This window comes from Passer domesticus, chromosome 19 (assembly GCF_036417665.1).
Source record: "Passer domesticus isolate bPasDom1 chromosome 19, bPasDom1.hap1, whole genome shotgun sequence".
NCBI classification, from domain to species: domain Eukaryota; kingdom Metazoa; phylum Chordata; class Aves; order Passeriformes; family Passeridae; genus Passer; species Passer domesticus.
Window position 1 is genome coordinate 6374502 of NC_087492.1, and position 17962 is coordinate 6392463.

The following is a 17962-nucleotide window of genomic DNA, read 5'->3' on the forward strand; positions in this document are numbered from 1 at the left end:
CAACCAGCAATATTTTACTTTGGGTTGTATAAAAAACACACACATCCATCATTCCTAAGCACCTAATACAGAGATTGTTGCCATGGAAAATCTGCACCTAAACATCTATTTACTAAACAATATAAACTAACAACTGAGGATGCAGTGCCTGTGCAGAAACAGAACATTTAGGCACTTGGCATCTTCCCAGTCAATGACTGTTTTAAAATGTATTAGTATGGTAATTGTCTCCAAGAACCCTGTAAAATGCACAGAACATAGGATAACAAAGGTTCAAGCTGTGAGACAATCTGGAGGAACTAATATATTGCACTAAATATCAACCTGGTTAATTCAGAGAAAATATATTCTAATGACCTCCAACACACAAAAATGCGGGAGCCAGAGGGCAGAAGGAATGGACTGGTGGCTTTTCTGCACATTAAATTTGCAAATATCCCATGTTAAAGAATCATCTTGCATCTGTGGTGTGAATAAACCCATGTCAGAGCATGCAGAGATTGGGTCCCTCCTCATGTTATTTAGAAAATACAATCACTACTGTATTATGAACTGAACTGGCACAGGTAAATAGCAGGGGCAGTATTGAGGGGCTTAAAACATTTCAATAACTATTAGATTCACATTGTAGTTCAGTTTAGAGTGATCAAATCACATTACTGAATTTTAACTGGGTAGCAGAGACATTCTAGCACCCAGCCACAAAGGGTTAATACAATTAGAGTGAGAAAAGTCTTGTTACTAGAGGACATGTTTTGATTATTAGATCAGATGAAGATAAAGAAGCAATAATTTTGAAAGTATTTCTGTATTGTTTCATTAAGTCATAGAGTATTAAACAATTCCCCCAAGATACAGGTTGAGAACATTGCTTTAATTTGTGAAACTGTGAGTTGTTTTCTGTGGAGGCAACCATTAAAATCTCTGTTATTTCAGAAGCAATTCCTCCATAATCAAACAGGAGATCAGCACATCATCACTGAGATTTGGTGCTTTGTACAACCTGGGCCTGGCACAGGCTTTGCCAGCACTGTGGGGCAAAAATAACTATTTGGAAATATTTTTATACTTGCAACAAATAAGGTTAAAGAGGGTTGAAATGACTAAAACTTTATCAATAGAGGCACTACATCAGCCACTATCAACAGAGAGCTAAATACAGAGCATTAGCCAGGCAAGGCTATGAGAAAATGGAAGGAGATTACTGAAATGAAAATCAAAGACTTGCTCTGTCATTTCTATGATCCTACTTCCTTTGAAGTTAATGGCTAAACTAATACTGACCTCACCAGGAACATGTTTTATTCCAAGAAAATCTGTCAAGTGCAAGGATTCAAGATATTTTCTATCAGGCTTTATGAAAAAGTAAAATAAAAAAAAAATCCCCTGAACATGGGTGTAGCCAGCAGAATGTGTCCCTCAGAACCAGGGCAGCTCCTTTCTCCCCCAATAAAAGTGGTGCCCACATGGTGACAGGTGGGCAGAGACTGATACTGTCAATGGAGTTACATAATAGGTGCCCTTTGCTCCACTGAATTTTCATAAAAATTCTGCAAAGCTGGCTTAAAGCATGCAGAAAACACTGACTGCAACACTTCAGCTTTCATTCCTAACAGGTCTCTCTCCATGTGAATTATGCTCCACCACAGCAAAACCAGTAACTGCTAAAAAATGTTAGAATTAGAGCAATTTGTAAGAGTTTCAATTGAACATTAAATCATCCTGATAGAGCAAAGCTGCCCACGCCACAGTCAGAGCTGAGTGGGAACTATCACCCTCCTGCTCTCAGAAAACTCAGACTATCAAACCTGCAGAACTACCAAGTCTTTAATGGAATAGATAAATTTATCTTGTTTACACTTCGGAGCTCATAGATGGTGGAACAATGAAGGAGACAGGAGTTACAGGAAACTGATTCATACCCCACGTCAGGAAACATTTCTCATGCTCACTCAGAGATCAGAACTGTGTGGGCTCAGTACAGGGAAAGTGAAACTGCCCAAGAGAGAGGTAAAAGGGTCATTCAGAGAATTCTTAGCTATTCCTTCTGGTTCTAGTGCACTGCTGCTCCTATGCAAATGAGTATAGGGCTAGACTGCTAATTATAAATGGGAATTATTGTGCAGCAAATACACAGTTAAAAAATTTAAATGGTTATTGGTAATAATAAATAAATAAATATTATTTAAATAATTAAATAGTTTTTATATAAAGCCTTCTCCATGTCCTGATTTTACTTGTTCCTATGCCCTAAATGATATACTTCCCATTTCCAGTGGAGAGAACTGGAGGGGGTAGCAGGGACATTGAAAGTCAAACTAATTCCTTGCAAAATCTTCAGTATGGATAACTGGAATGGAAATTAAAAGTCTGAAAATCTAAGAGGGATTTTCTGTGCTATTTCAGTTCAACTGTTTCATTAGATATCTATGCTCAATGCATGTTGGGGTTTGCTGGTGATTTTAATTTTAAAGGTAGCCTTGTCCTGTAAAAACACATTTCAAAACAGTAAGGACTGGGCCATTTAGAACTTAAAAAACCTGTGATCCCTTAAAAACAATATACCCAGGGGGTGTGGAATGGGATGGGTTTGAAGTCCCTTCTAACTCAAACCATTCTGTGATTCCATGAATGCCACAGAAACCAGAATTCCCTGAAGGAGCCAACGGCTCAGGACCACAGGAACCCCCAATACCATCATCTCTGAGACATCCTTTGGGCAGAGCCAAGCCTTACTTTGAGTGTGCTGTTCTTGGCTGTCAGCTGCTGCTCCAGCTGGGAGATTTGGCTGCTGGAGTTCTCCCTCAGCTTGGTGAGGCTGCCCTGGAGCCTCTGGACATCCTCGACGAGCTGCGCGATCTCGCGCTCCTTGGCTGCCAGCTCCACTTCCAGGCTGGAGCGAGTCAGCACCTCGATGGCCTGCTCCTGCAGGGAAAACAGCATCAGGGCACAGAAAGGAAGGAAACAGGCAATTCCTGAATCTGGGACTCCCGTGACTGACAGTGGGAATCTGGAAGATGGAATTTCCTACAGCCCAGGACAGCTCCCTGGGAAAACAGGGATAACGGAGGGAATAAATTTCCCTGTTTCATAAGTGCACTGGAAAGATGCAGCAGTGAAAGTCAAAGGATTCTATTTAGATCTATTTATTATTAATAGCCCAAGTGCTTTGACAACTATGAAAATCTGTGCTTACAAAATACTAATCAGATAAAATATTCTGAAGTAATGGAGCAGAATTTCTTAATCAGGAACGGCAGAGCCATGTGCCTGTGGCTCTCTGCATGCACACTGCACGTTTCAGGCAAAATTGTCAAAAATTGCCCCAAACTGCTACTTCCAATGAACTTGATCCTAGCATGAAAATTGTTCATGTTAACATTATTGCAAGCATCCCTCCACGGGGAAGAAGAGAGATGTGACAGCTCTAAGACAAGGCCATTCTCCCTTTGGTCACCACTTTCAGAAATTCTCTTTCCGAAATCTTCCCTTCTTCCAGTTTCCCACAGCTGTAAAATCTGTCCTCAAGTCTGGAACTTCCTCTCTGGACTGACTTCCTGGGAGGACAAGGAATCAGAGAGGACAGAGAGGTCCAGAAGGAGGCAGAGCCATTCAGAAAAGATAATAGAGACTAATTGCACCATCTCTGTGTGTGCTGGGAGATTACAGCTGTGGTGCACTGGGAGCTCTGAGCCTCCTCCATGGAGAATGTGAGGAAAGCCTCGTGCTGTGTGGGGGGCAGGAGACAGCCCAAGGAGGGGCACACATTCCATTAAAGAGCCCAAAATGCTTCTCACAAAGGTTAATGGTGTTCCTCAGAAGCACCAGTGAAGGAGGAGAGACTCCATTCAGCAAGAGGCAGATGAAGATGGTGAGCACTAAACCAAAGATCTGTGGTGAAAGAGCTGAGAATTCACCCCAGTGACACCCTGACAGCTGAAGGTGACGCTGCAGCAGATTGAAATCTACTCCAGACCCTCTTTTCTGGGAATACAGGAAGAACAAAATCCCCTTTTCCATATCTGCTGAACATTCAGCTTGATTCTCAGTGACTACACCCCGCTGCACTCACAGAAAGCTGCATGTAGGAACAGCAGTTAACAACACTCTCCTATTACACTGAATTATACTTTTAACTTGAAAAAACCTCTAATTTGCTTGCATGAAACATCACAAGTTGTATAATCATCTGCTGCTTGTGCCTATTGAGACTAGAACGTAGAGTCTGAAATAAGATAGATAATGATCATTTTCATCCTGCAGTAGTTGTCATATTAAATATAAATGAAGTGCAGAAGTACTATTAAATACAAGAAAGACCTAATGTTAAAATAATGATAAGACTAGGACACGAGATAGGAAGAGGCAGGTAATTCAGAGTTACAAGTGATATTCAGGCTTTTTCTATTTTGTTTTGCAGCCTACTTGCCTATCTTTTGACTTCTCTGAGAAAATACTGGGTTGTATTAATAGACAACCAAACAGATCTGGAGGACTTATGGTTTGTTACTCATTCTCTGCAAATGATTTTTAAAGGCAGCCATGTGTTCCTCTGCTATCAGTGTCAAGCACGTATAAGGCTTGCAAGGAAAAAAAAAAGCAATGATTTCTTTTGTTTCTTAAATCTGCTGCTTAGAAGTAGACTAAATTTCACTTAATTGCATATTTACATTTAAATACTTCTATTTCTCCTTTGGCAAACAAAAATCAAAATAATCTGGCTGCTCATCTGTGATACCTGCTCGCCCAGGGCCAGCTGGAGCCCCCTGTGCCTGCAGGTCCATCAGCAGCCTTGGCTTTATTCTAAGCACACAGAGGAGGCAACAAGCAGGAGCAGAGGGTATCTTAAATTTCCAGGGATTTATAGGAGTAATTCTCAGTTTAGATAGAGCCAGTGAAAACTGGAGTGGTATCAAGTTTATTTCCAGTTTCTCTCACAGTGCAGACATGGAGTTAGGAGAGGCAGAGAGCTCTGGGTGCCCCTGGGATGGAGCCACACCTCAGGGCCCCACAGGCAGGCACGTGCTGCTGGCCACCAAGGCTCTCTTGCTGCCTCCATTTCTCCTCTGCTGGTGCTCTCAGCCATGTGAAATGATTTCTGAGAGCTGTGCTGTCCACCTGGAGCAGGGAGTGATGGATCACCCCAGAGCCAAGTGACCTCTGTCCTTCCCGTGGTCTCCTCCAGCCACCAACCCCCTCAGAAGCTGAACCCCACCACAATCCCAAGGGAACACCCTTCCCTTTCAGTTAAAATATCACTTCAAACAGCTGTTTTTATAGCTGTGGGCATAAATTGAAGGAGCTGTACTGCAGGAATGTCAGAAACCTGTAAGAGTCAGTAAATATTTTCTCTCACCACATCAGGTGCCTTCTGGATCTGCGTAGCAAGTTGGAGAGATTTGTTAGCTGATGAGAGCTGCTCCCTTAAGGTCTCTGCCTCTCTCTGAGCCACCTCTGCCCTCTGAAGGAAATGAAAAGGGGTGAAAAGAGAAAGTACATTCAGTTTAACAACTGACAATTATTACAAGAACATTCATCAATTCATGCCTGACTGAATATAATTGATTTTCCTAAACACTCAACCTAATAAATGTTAGAAAAAAACACAGAATGTGATGGATTTTTATTTTAAACAGTACAAGGAAGAAATAATTGAGCGATTATGACAGTAATTTAACGCTAGGAGCAAGGAATCCCCTGCTGATACTAATGCTGCGGCCCACTGAATTTCCCAGACTGAATAAATACAAGTGGAAATGGAGTCTTTTTATTCAATTTCTTTCTATTCTCATAGACCAAGCAGATTTTATTGCAAGGCTCCTCATGGGAATAATTCTCACGGGTAAATGCTGAATTAAAAGATATTCTGACCACTCTCTCAAACACACATACAATGTTGTGGGCTGTCTTTCTGCAGTAATTATTCCCTAAAACATGAATTGTTAGATTCTTTTCTTTCAGCAGGTCTGTTTATTCAATAATATTTAACCCTAAAGTGACAATTTTGCACAGCTCAGTTACCAGCTGCTGAGGATTTATGCAATAGCTGATAAGCCTCTGACTTGGCCACTGGTCAAAATTCCCATCTAAATATTGAATAGTGATAGAAAAGAGAAAGAATGATGGGGAAAAATTGTCTGTATGAGAGTTTGGGTAGAGACAGATGGATCAGTAACTTCAGGCAATAAATAGCAGCAAAGTCCTTTTCATAACTGTCTGTAAGCTTCTGTTAGAAACGGAACAAAACCTGGTTCTTTTACAATATACATTCCTCCTGGCAAGACTGTCTTCTCTCTCTTTAAAAAAATGTATTTTATTGTTATAAAAGCACACTGCTTTCCTCCTTGAGTAATCACTGCTTTTTGCCTGGGCTACTCCACGCAAATCATGCTGTGCTTTCAGAAAATAGCCAAAATAATTTTCTATCTCCACTTCCAAGACCTATCAGCAATTCTACCAAACCCATCAGCTGCCACCAGTGAAGGTCAAAACTTTTCTTGACCAGGTGATGGATCCCTTCCTTCATGGAATGACAAATTCCCACTGCCATTTTTAAGCCACCCAAACTTCCACAGACTCCTTGCTAAACCTAGGTCTAAAATCTAAATATAAATCTAAAATAGTGAATATAGAACACAGAGCAAATATAAAACCTGTAGTGAATATAGAAGTTATAGGAAATATAGAATTTACAGTAATATAAAACATATAATGAATATAAAATCTGTAGAAAATATGAATCCTACAGTGAATATAAGCCCTAGAGCCCTGTGTGTGTGTGGTCTCTGACTTCCTCCCCAGCCAAAGCAGACTCTGCATGTTTAATCAATGAGTAAACTAACAGCAATCAAATACTAAACGCATCATCTGCGCTATTTGCTCACAACATTGTATTAAATGATTTTGCATAGGTTCTACAGCTGTAATTAAAATGTGATTGTAAAAAGTACAGTGATGTGGCTCCAATAATCAGAGCAGGGCACACAATATATTGTGTGCTTGGAAAATGTGGAAACAGCAGCAAAAAAAAGGCAGAAAAAGAGGGATTTATGTTGTTTATGTGGCTGATAATATTAGGATAAATACTGAGCTAACAATACACATTGAGATAAATTATTTTCTGGTACTTTATTAGATGTGCAGCTACATATATTGATCTAATAACTGCAGAACAACTCCAGCAAAGCAGGACAAGTTACTACACTGTGGCACTTGCTCCTCCATCTACTGCTGGATAAGTAATGGGTTTTGCAGCCTTGAGCAATTCTGCTGATGGCTTCCATTCAGTGCAGCATTGTTTGGAGAATCCATTCAGCTCGCATGCAAGCAGCCCGCAGAGGATATTGCTAATAGGTGGTACATCTGCATATACAGTGAGCTGTCAGCTGCCCTTTCTGCACAGCCTCCCCAGCCAATTGCCAACACCTGTTGTGATCCTTGGAATAATACCAGACAAGATTTCATAGTAGGCATTGTTAAAAATACATCAGCACAAACTCTGGGCAGTTCTATTTGGGAAATACTGGTCAATTCCCCTTTTTCCCCCCTCTTATGGAAGCTTTTTAGAGGCAGAATTACAGATGTGCTCAGTGTCTGGAAAGCACTTTTGGGTGCTATCACAATATAAATTATAAATGACACACAAAACCCTGTTAAAAGAATGCTAGTTTCAAATTTGAGCACTTACAAGCATGGAATAGCCAAGCCTGAGGCTGGTGCTCAGCCACCCTGTGTTAGGGCTCAGGAGTGGGATGGCACCACACAGGACCTGCTGTGGCTTTTCCAATGACATTTTCCCAATGAGATGCCCTGCTCCATCAGCTCTGAGAGGAACATGGCTTGGTGAGTGATCTTCTCTTTGTCCTCTTGTTCCCTGTGTGACCCCTGCACTTCATTTGCTCCCAGCTAATCCCACTCCCCTCTGCCAATGGCATTCACCTCTACCCCATGGCAGCTCTGCTGCACCACCAGAGGTGCTTCAGGAATTAAAGACTGCACTGGCACGAGCCCTGTCTGGAGCTGTGTGGGTTCCTGGAGCCCCTGGCACAACTCCCTGCACAGCAGCCCTGGCTGGAGGCTCCCAGACCCTGCACAGTGCCTCGGTGCTGCTCCCCTGCCAGACCCTCTGGGTTTGCCTCTTCCATGCCACCCCTCTCTGCTTGTCACTCTGTCCCCTCCTAACTAATTTTGGCTGCTGGAAGCCCCACCTCTGTCTCCTCTGTGCTCCATGGAGCCTTTAGCTCCAGGCAGGCAAACCCCAGCTCGTACCTCAAACCACCTAATGAGCATCCACAGATATCCAGAATGAGCCTTACCCCACGATTTCCTCCTTCCTCTTTTCCTCCTTCCTCTTTTCTCCTTCCTCTTCTCCTCGTTGCTTCTTCTCCAATGTCCTCACAAAAGGTCCTCCAAGTGTCCCTGTCCCCATTCCCTGCCCACCACGAATCCCTCTCCTTGTCCTGCTCCCATGCTGATGTCTCCAGTCATGGCAGGGGCAGCCTGGGGAGGGTCTCCCCTCCTTGTGCCCCCCAAAAATCTCACATCACACCCAGAAAAAGCAAAACCTGCCTGGTGGATGCTCACCCAGCCGGAGCAGTGACTGCAGTGTGCCTGGGACAGGCACCAGCAGCAAAGCCTGAACAAATTCAAACCAGATTCTGCTGAGTTTCTGTGAACTCTTTTTTTCCAGACTCTTATAGGCTGGCCAAACTTGAGGCTGTTTTTTAATTATTATTATTTTTTTTATTTTTCTACTTGAAGTAACAGAAGATACAACCCTGAGAAAAAAGGGAACCATCCCTCATCAAACCCCTTCTATTAAATCTGGGCACAGCAGGCTCCTCACCAAAACAGCAAGAAAAACTCGTAACATCTGGGAGAAAATGGGTTTCTTTTTTCCTAATCTTGTTCTTAAAAATCGTTGAACAATTTTTCCTGAAGTAAGAAAAAAGAGAGCAGCCAGAGACAGGCACCCAGTATGGAAAAATGGCTAAATCTGAGGAATCTTGCACAACTTGGAGCCACTGGAAAGTTCACAAAACCTTCTGTTTGTGTGAAACTGTCCCACTTCAGCTGAGAAATACAGAGAGATTCATAGAATTACAGAAAGGGTTTGGAAGGGAGCTTAAAGATCATCCAGTCCCACCTCCTGCCATGGCAGGGACACCTTCCACTGTCCCAGGCTGCTCCAAGCCCCAGTGTCCAACCTGGCCTTGGGCAGTGCCAGGGATGCAGGGGCAGCCCCAGCTGCTCTGGGCACCCTGGGCCAGGCCTGCCCACCCTCACAGCCAGGAATTCCTTCCCAATATCCATCCAGCCCTGCCCTCTGGCAGTGGGAAGTCATTCCCCCCATGCTGGAACTCCAGCCCTTGTCTCCAGTCCCTCCCCAGCTCTCCTGGAGCCCCTTCAGGCAGTGGGTATTGCACAGCACAGCTGCTTTTCACCAGTCAGTGCTCAAACTCTTGGTTTCTTACTCCCAAATCCTATGCACAGCCTAAAAATAACCCCTGAATGACCAGTGGCAGTCACACTAATGGCCTTGATGAAGCTCATGCCAATCCAGCATTGCCCAAAATCCCGTTTTTCAGCATAGTTCAGTCATACAATTCCTCCTAATTCCTACCACTGTTTTCTAGTACAGAACTACCTCCCTGGTAAGAAAATATTTCAAAATAGTTCCATTTTCCTTCATACAGCAGGTAAATATTGTACTGCTCACAGTGGAGCCAGGAGGTCACGATTGTAACGCTGCTGTGTGCTTTCCAATTAAAAATAGAAAAAAAAAGCCTTTCACAATATATCCAGTTTAAATTATTCTCCTTGTTTCCTGACAAGATAATGAATAGCATGAACTGAGTGCTCTTCTACTTACAGTAAAATGTTAATTTGATCAAAGACCAGTGGTGTGAACAGCAAAATGAGATACTAATGTGAAAAAAAATGTATAACCTTTCCCTTAAAGTTCCACCAGCCAAACTCTATTTCCTTATTCCATGCTAAATTCAGTGCTGTATGTGGGAAAATCTTCCTATGGGCGAGGAGGGGGTATTATCACAAGTAATTCTGCTGCAGTTAATGAGCCTGGTTATGGCAGCAATCACCACGCTTGGAGCTGACATTCAGACTTGCAAGCTGCTGCAGAAGCTGTGTTTCTTGGAGTACAACATCAATTAAAACACACTGGTTCAATGTGCTTTAATTTCCTAACTTTTCAGATAGAAAAAATTGCTATAAAACCTTTAGATGGCCCTAACTTCCACAGAACTTCAGCAAGGTTAGCAGAACATGAAAGATTTTTCAGGGCTCTGGCACCTATATTTTCCAACAATGGAGAATTAATGAAAAAAAGAGAAAAAACTCCACCAACCAGAAGAGGTTGGGCTGTCTTCATTCTTGTCTTCAGGCTATTGCACTTTCCTCTGTGTGCTGAAAGGCTGCCAGATAAATGTATTCCCAGCTGATAGCCAGGCATTTGCAGGAAACCCATGTTTGCATGAAAATAATATTAACCATATTTTGCCTCTATACAGAACTTCTCCGTGCAAGGATCTCAAATGCCCTTTGCAAAGTAAATGTTTTTATTCCCATTTTACAGACAGTGAAATCCCAGGATTAAGTGAATTCCTTCATCTGCCATGAAGCAGTGTAACTTAACTGGATCCATGGATTTGGGCTGGGAAGGAGCTTAAATCTCATTTCATTCCATCCCCTGCCAGGGCAGGACACTTTCACTATCCCAGGGTGCTCCAAGCCCTGTCCAGCCTGGCCTGGGGCACTTCCAGGGATCCAGGGGCACTTCCAGGGATCCAGGGGTAATTCCAAGGATGGGGCAATTCCAGGGATGGGGCAATTCCCCAGGGGATGGCACACAAAGAAAGCACCCAGTCCACTGCCAAGGGAGTCAGAAATCAAAGCAAATCCTCTGGCAGGGTCTGTGGCAGCCTCGGTGCAATGCAGGACTGGAGCAGGATGAATTCCCTTCCACATGGAAGTGCAAAGCCAAGGATGCCCCACCAGGGCTGTGCTGGTCACAGCAAACCCCCCCTGAGCATCAGCACCACCTGTATTGTGCTGCACTTGTGCTGCTGAGTGAAAAGGGGAATTTATTCCATCTGCTGCTCAAAAACATACATATTTTATGGCAATCTCACTTAGCAGGAATATCTTTTGGAACCATTTTCCAATGTGATTTGTTGGAGACAGGAAGGTGCCACACACAAGGAAATAAAAAATAATCTTGAGAGCAGCATTTCTGCTAAAACACCCTAGTGAGGTTTTCTTTCTACTTTTATAGCAGACACTGTTTTATGTATTTTAGTGGCAGTTTGGCTCCAAAAATTGCTTAAATTCACTAACTCTTCCTCTACAGACTTTAAAACCCAACACTACGTTTCTGTGGAATAAATGATATTGATCCAGTCTAGATTCTTTAATAAAAGCTGCTATATTTTAGAAAGTACACTTTTCTTGATTTATTGGTATTAGAAGTTTCTATATTTGACTTTCTTTCCCCAGAAAAAATAAGAACTAGAAATCTGGGAGCACTATCAGCACTGTGAAGATGGAAAGAAAACCAATGAAAACATTTGGCTTTTCCAAAGGGATAACAGAAGAAAAAAAAGTCTCATGTTTTCTTTTTCTTACCACTCTCAGAATCTAAGGATACCTATACTTGAGTCTGCTTCTCAAATCAATTTCCTCTTCTTTCAGATTAAAATACAATAACCCAGGAGCAAACAACCCCAACCAAAGTTCTTCTCTTTTTATTTTAAAAGTGAAAAAGTACCTTCTTCTTTGCAGGAAGCTCAAATTACAAAGCCCATTAGATTTATTTTTTTTTAACTATGCGATCAATGTGTAAAGGCAGGAAAGAGACCTGGACACATCAATGACTCAAAGCCACAAATTCAGACTCAGCATTAAAACCTTAAAATGAGCCCAGCTGTAATTTAAAAAAATTAAATGTATTTATATTAAATATAATATATTTAAATATTCAAATATATTTAAATATTTCTGTTTTCACAACCTAGGAATTATTCTTCTCAACAAAAACCTCTTTTTCTCAGGCACAACTGGATGATTCCAGGTTCCTGGATGAACAGAACAATAATTCATTTGAATAAATTTGTCATCCCAAAAGATTCGTGACTTTGCTGCCATAAACACTGGAAAGGTGTAAACTTGAAAAGGTACAGGAAAGTGCTAACCATAAATATTTGTCTAAAATAAACAGTCACACAACTGTAACTGCTGTGAATGCAGAAATGTATACTGGAGCTTCATTAACTTCCCTGATTGGAAATTAGAATATTCTGGGAATCAAACAATAAAAAATTCAAAGATGCTGTATCCCAAACTATGATAAATCATTTATTTTGACAAGTACGGGTAGTTTAGTTTTAATTATTTATTCTTATACTTCGTAGCATATCAGAAAATATGCAGTGATTTATTGTGCAAAATGAAATCTTAATAAAACGAGTCCCTTCACCAAACTACAGCATTATTAAATCTTCATGGAAATGCAGGGGGAACTCTGGGTTATGTTATCAAGTTTTGTCACTGAGCTGCTGGGTTAATAAAGTGAAAAGGAGCCCTTCCTTTTGTACGTGGCTTTATTGTGCCCTCAGTGGAGCTGAGCCAGAGTCCCACAGCCCTGGGGATGAGCAGAGGATGGACAGGGATGGACCAAGATGGACAGATGGACAGGGACGGACAGGGATGGACAGGGACGGACAGGGATGGACAGAGATGGGCAGATGGACAGGGACGGACAGGGATGGACAGGGATGGGCAGGGATGGGCAGGGATGGACAGGGGTGGACAGAGATGGACAGGGATGGACAGGGATGGACAGATGGACAGGGATGGACAGGGATGGACAGATGGACAGGGATAGGCAGGGATGGGCAGGGATGGACATGGATGGACAGGGATGGACAGGGATGGACAGATGGACAGGGATGGACAGGGATGGACAGGGATGGACAGATGGACAGGGACGGACAGGGATGGACAGGGATGGACAGATGGACAGGGATGGGCAGGGATGGACAGGGATGGACAGAGATTCTGCACCATGGCTCTCCTGAGCCTGGACATGATGGAATTGCACCTTTCCCCATGAAACCAAAGGGGGTTTTGGCTTCAGACCCTACACCGCTCCTAAAGCTCCATGGCAGGAGCTAACAGCTCCCCTCCAGGCAGCTGCAGTTGGACCAGACATTTAATGCACTGTTCTTGCCCTTTTTATATTAAAAACCCTCTCAGGACATTCCAAGGGAAGGGTGACAGCCATGTCACCCTCTCTGCAGCCAGAATGGAGCAGCCCTGCCATAAAACCCCCCTCAAGATTGTGGATTAATGGCACTGAGCACCTGGATGAGCAGCTGAGAAAAAGGGGCTGTCACCTCTCCTCATCTGCAGCACCCAGTGAAGGATTAATTTCTCTCACTGTTATGTTTTGTGGGAAAATTCAGTTTACACCTTGTGCTAATGACACAATGGAGAGGGAGGGAGCTTTGTGGTCACTACCCCTCCCTCTCTCTGAGCAGAAAATTGCAAAGCTCACTGGCATTTAAAGGCAATTATTCTGATGAGCCAGTAATTTGTTCTGGGGTTGGTATTAAGCAAAGTAGCCCAGAAAGCTCCTGCATGAAAAAACTTGAGGATCCAAGTGAGAAAAAACATTGGGAGAAGAGAGGTGATGGAGCTGAAGACGGGAATGGTCCCTGCATCACCCCACAGGACAGGGCTGGGAGCCACAACATCAGCTCTGTCCCTGTGGATTTGATCACTTTTATGGACCCCTGGACCAAGGTCAGGGGGCACATCCCTGTTCCCTGGAGAGGGAAAAGCTCTCCCCACCTCCCAGGAGCCAGAGAGGAACAGCAAGGGAAGTTCTGAAGTGCCAGCTCTGGATTGAAAAAGGGACATAACTGGGAAAGGCATTTTCAAGAAAGGTCAGATATATAAAAAAGTTTACACCAATTTCTTTTTCCCATATTTTTAGTGGAAACATGTAAATCTGTGCTCTGAATCCCAGTCATTTGGGTCAGTGCTAATTCCAGAGCAGCAAAACATCACATCCACATCAGCAAGGCAGTCCTGAGCAAAGCAGGAGTCGTGCTGAGCACTACTCTTTAAAGGTAGCCTTAATAATGGGGAATGAGCACTTACTGAAATGGTAAAAGGAAATGTTAATTTAACTATTAAATACATAATTAGGTTAAGTACTTGTTTCTGCAATTGTAACACTTCAGCCTGATGCAAACTCACTTTCTGGCCTGTGCAATAGATTTAATTTCTTCCAGTAATTTTTTTTCAGCTATGAAGAGGTAAAACACAGGAATTGCTGCTACAGAGATTAGCTATAACTCATCAAAGTGCTTTATAAAGGTAAAGCATCAGGCAAGGCAAAGACTCTATGGGCAGCAAACAAGCTGAGCCCCTGCAGCAGCTCCTGCTCCTCTGCAGGTGAACCTGCCCTTCCCTTCTGCAGCTCCTGCAGGGCCACAGAGTCCCTTTGTGTCCCTTTGTGTCCCTCCTGGGGCCCCAGCACAGCAAAGACACAGAACTGTTGGAGCAATTCCAGAGGAGAACATGCTGGGAGAGCTGGGGATGCTCTCCTGGAGAAGGGAAAACTCCAGGAGAGCTCAGAGCCCCTTGCAGGGCATAAAGGGGCTCCAGGAGAGCTGGAGAGGGACTGGGGACAAGGGGTGGAGGGACAGGACACAGGGAATGGCTCCCACTGCCAGAGGGCAGGGCTGGATGGGATATTGGGAAGGAATTCCTGGCTGTGAGGGTGGCCACAGGGTGCCCAGAGCAGCTGAGGCTGCCCCTGGATCCAAGGGCAGGTTGGACTTGGAGCAGCCTGGGACAGTGGAAGGTGTCCCTGCCCTTGGCAGGGGCTGGGACTGGATGAGCTTTAAGGTCCTTTCCAACCCAAACCATTCCATGATTCTGTGATTTGGGTGCTGTGGTTTCTCCCATGTTTTTTTGAGCTGCCTCAAGCTGCTAAACTCACAGAGAACAAACCCTTCATCCCAAATCCAGGCTTTCCTGCACTTGCTGAGCTCAGTGAACCCTCAGTGAAGGGATCCCCAGGTGCCAGAGCAGCCAGAGGGGGAGGAGGAGGAGAGGGAGATGGGGAAAGGGAGACAGAATCCCCTCCTCTGGCCTTCCAACAGCTCAGATGAACAGCATGCTGCTTTTATGTACAGGCAGATTGTGCAGAACAACAACCAAACTAAGGGTTATGCACATAAGCAGTTGTAAATTTTACCTAATTATAAGAAAAATACCACAATGAAGGAAGAGAAAAAAAAAAGAAACCAGCCTACATTGCAGCTTTGTATCAGTTAGATAGAAAAATAGCATTTCTAGATAAATAGGTATAATCAATTTTTGGAGGCAATGAAGTATTCAGAAATACTGTTCCTTAACTACAGCCCCCTTTAGACTGAGGGGAAAAAAAACCCAGCTACTGGTTAAATCACTGCAAAATGAACTGCCTTTGCAAAAATCACAAAATAATTCTACCAAAACATTTTTAACACCTACATCATTTCTAAAAAGTCTACATATTTCCAAATAATTACTAGCACTTTCATAAATATTTAATGCTGTCTACAAAAGTTCTTTGACAGAACTAAAAACCCACTGCACAAACACCAGTTTGCTTTTACTGACTAAATAATCAACTCAACAACTTACAAATATGATTTTGGCTTCATTAAGACATTAAGATTCTGGAGTGTGTCCAGGGAAGGGAATGGAGCTGGGGAAGGGTCTGGGGCACCAGAGTGGCTGAGGGAACTGGGAGAGCTCAGCATGGGGAGCTCAGAGGCTCAGGGGGGATCTTCTCTCTCTCTACAACTCCCTGGAAGGAGGCTTTAGGTGAGGGCTGGGCTCTGCTCCCAGGTTACAAGTGATAGGACACAAAGAAAACGCCTCAGATTGCTCCAAGGGTTGGATATCAGGGAAAATTTCTTCACTGAAAGGGGTGTCCAGCCCTGGCACAGCTGCCCAGGTGGAGTCCTCACCCCTGGAGGGATTGCAAAGCCCTGTGGATGTGGCACTTGGGATGTGGGTTAGTGGTGGCCTTGGCAGTGCTGGGTGAAGGTTGGACTGGGTGATCTTGGAGGGCTTTTCCAGTGGAAATGATTCTGTGATTTGTATTTTCCCAGTATCCAACAACTAATACAAAGGCCAGCAGCACTTGCTGCAGACTTGACAGCTGCAGCAGGGAGTGTGGGGGCTGAAAGCTGATCTGGCAAAAGGGAAAAGACAAAACAAAACAGCAGCTGGAGCAGGGGGTGCATTTTCAACAGGATCAGTGACCTGGTCTGGCTCACACAACCACTGCTGACAGCAGGACCCAGGGAGGGGAAGGAGCTGCCATATTCCCCCTGGAAGGGAGCTGCTCTGAGGCAAACTTCAGCTGGATTATAAATCCATAGCCTGGGAGACTGAAGATTGCAATCTCTGGTGGTACCTGGCAGCAGGATTAATGAAGCTCACTGATAAGCAAATCCTGAGGTTTTCCTCTGTGAAACCAGCAGCCAGGGGCTTGTGGAATTTCCATTGTCATGGAATCCATACACATCTCCTCCACCACCTCACTCACTCACTCACTCACTCCCTCCCTCACCCACACAGAAGGGTTCTCTGCAAGGCAGGTGGGTTTGTGTTTGTTAAAACTCAGTATTTCTGCCACTCGTGCCAGGAGTGTGTGCACTGGGAGGGGTGGCCAGGGAGACATTTCACAGCCCAAATTAATATCTGCATGAGCAAATGGCAGTTTCTTTGTGGTCCTGCACAGAAAGAACAGTCTGATCCAACCCTTGCTAAAAATGAACAGGCCAATAAAACACAGCAGAAAAGGAAGGGGGAAAAAAAGTCTGGAGAAGTCCCCAAACCTGCAGTCCTGCCACAGCCACAGGGCAGAAACTCCTTAATTTGGGCAAACCATTCACCTGCATGTCTGAGTAGGGGCCAACATGATGGATTTAGAAACATAAAGCCAATAATAACTACAGTGGGAAATGTAAGTTTAAATTATTAGAAGGTAAATATATGGCAAGCACTGCTCTACTGTGCACACAATCCCCACAGAGCATCCCTGAAGAGCTGTATTTTGCTCAAAATTTGCATATTTTCTTACTCCACACAGTTATGACTGCAAAATGCATATAAAATAACTGTCATGAAATCCAAAAGAGAATTTAAGAAGAATAATCAAAGTCACACTTAGAATTTTATAGGGGACTCATTTGAAATCCTACCTGATTGGCTCTTTCAAGGTCTGTCATGATCATCTCGATTTCATCAGCCCTGGAAGAAGGAGAGAGCAGAAGTTTTGTTACCACACAGAGAACGGCTGCTGCACGAGCTCAGGCACAGCAACAGGCACACAAACACCAATATTTATTGTCAATATTGATTTGTAAAAGGACACAGTAGCACTGGGCAGCTTATCTCCTGACTGGTGAGACCCTCTGGAGTTTTCTGGACCACTATGAAAATCTCTAACTTCTTTGCCTGTCCCCCTTTTTGCAATGCAATAGGAAAATTGATATCTGGGCATATGGATTGGATCTTTGAAGGTCTTACTCCCCAAAATTCCAGGCAGTGTCATCTTTCCAACATGTAAAGGTGCTTCCCAAGGGAAAATTATGGACAAGTCAAAGACTGCAGTTCTTCAGTCAACTCCCCACATATACAAAAGCAACCAGCTACCCTTCTGTTTCAATGTGCCCAGAAGTTTGGTTCTTAATTTGGCTAAAAAAAAAAAAATCAAGAGGTCAAAGAGACCAAGAAATTCAATTTTACAATACGTGGAAAGGAAGGTTTTTTTGACATGAATTTATCAAGCTCTAAATTTAGACCCCTAATGCACTTTGCAAAGCTGAATTGGAAAGTCAAAGGGTTGAAAACTATACAAATAGCCAAGGAAAAA

The 17962-nt window shown here is 43.5% G+C and overlaps 1 protein-coding gene across 13 annotated transcripts in view; it reads right to left on the reverse strand.

Moving 5' to 3' along the window:
- CUX1 (cut like homeobox 1) overlaps nucleotides 1–17962 on the reverse strand; it is a 307940-nt gene that overhangs the window by 84031 nt on the left and 205947 nt on the right. For all 13 annotated transcript variants that reach the window (XM_064394621.1, XM_064394622.1, XM_064394617.1 and 10 more), the window contains 3 exons: nucleotides 17289–17337; nucleotides 5357–5461; nucleotides 2737–2925 (listed from right to left, as the gene is read on the reverse strand). In XM_064394621.1, coding sequence (XP_064250691.1) covers nucleotides 2737–2925; nucleotides 5357–5461; nucleotides 17289–17337 — 343 coding nt within the window. The remainder of the gene's footprint in view (nucleotides 1–2736; nucleotides 2926–5356; nucleotides 5462–17288; nucleotides 17338–17962) is intronic.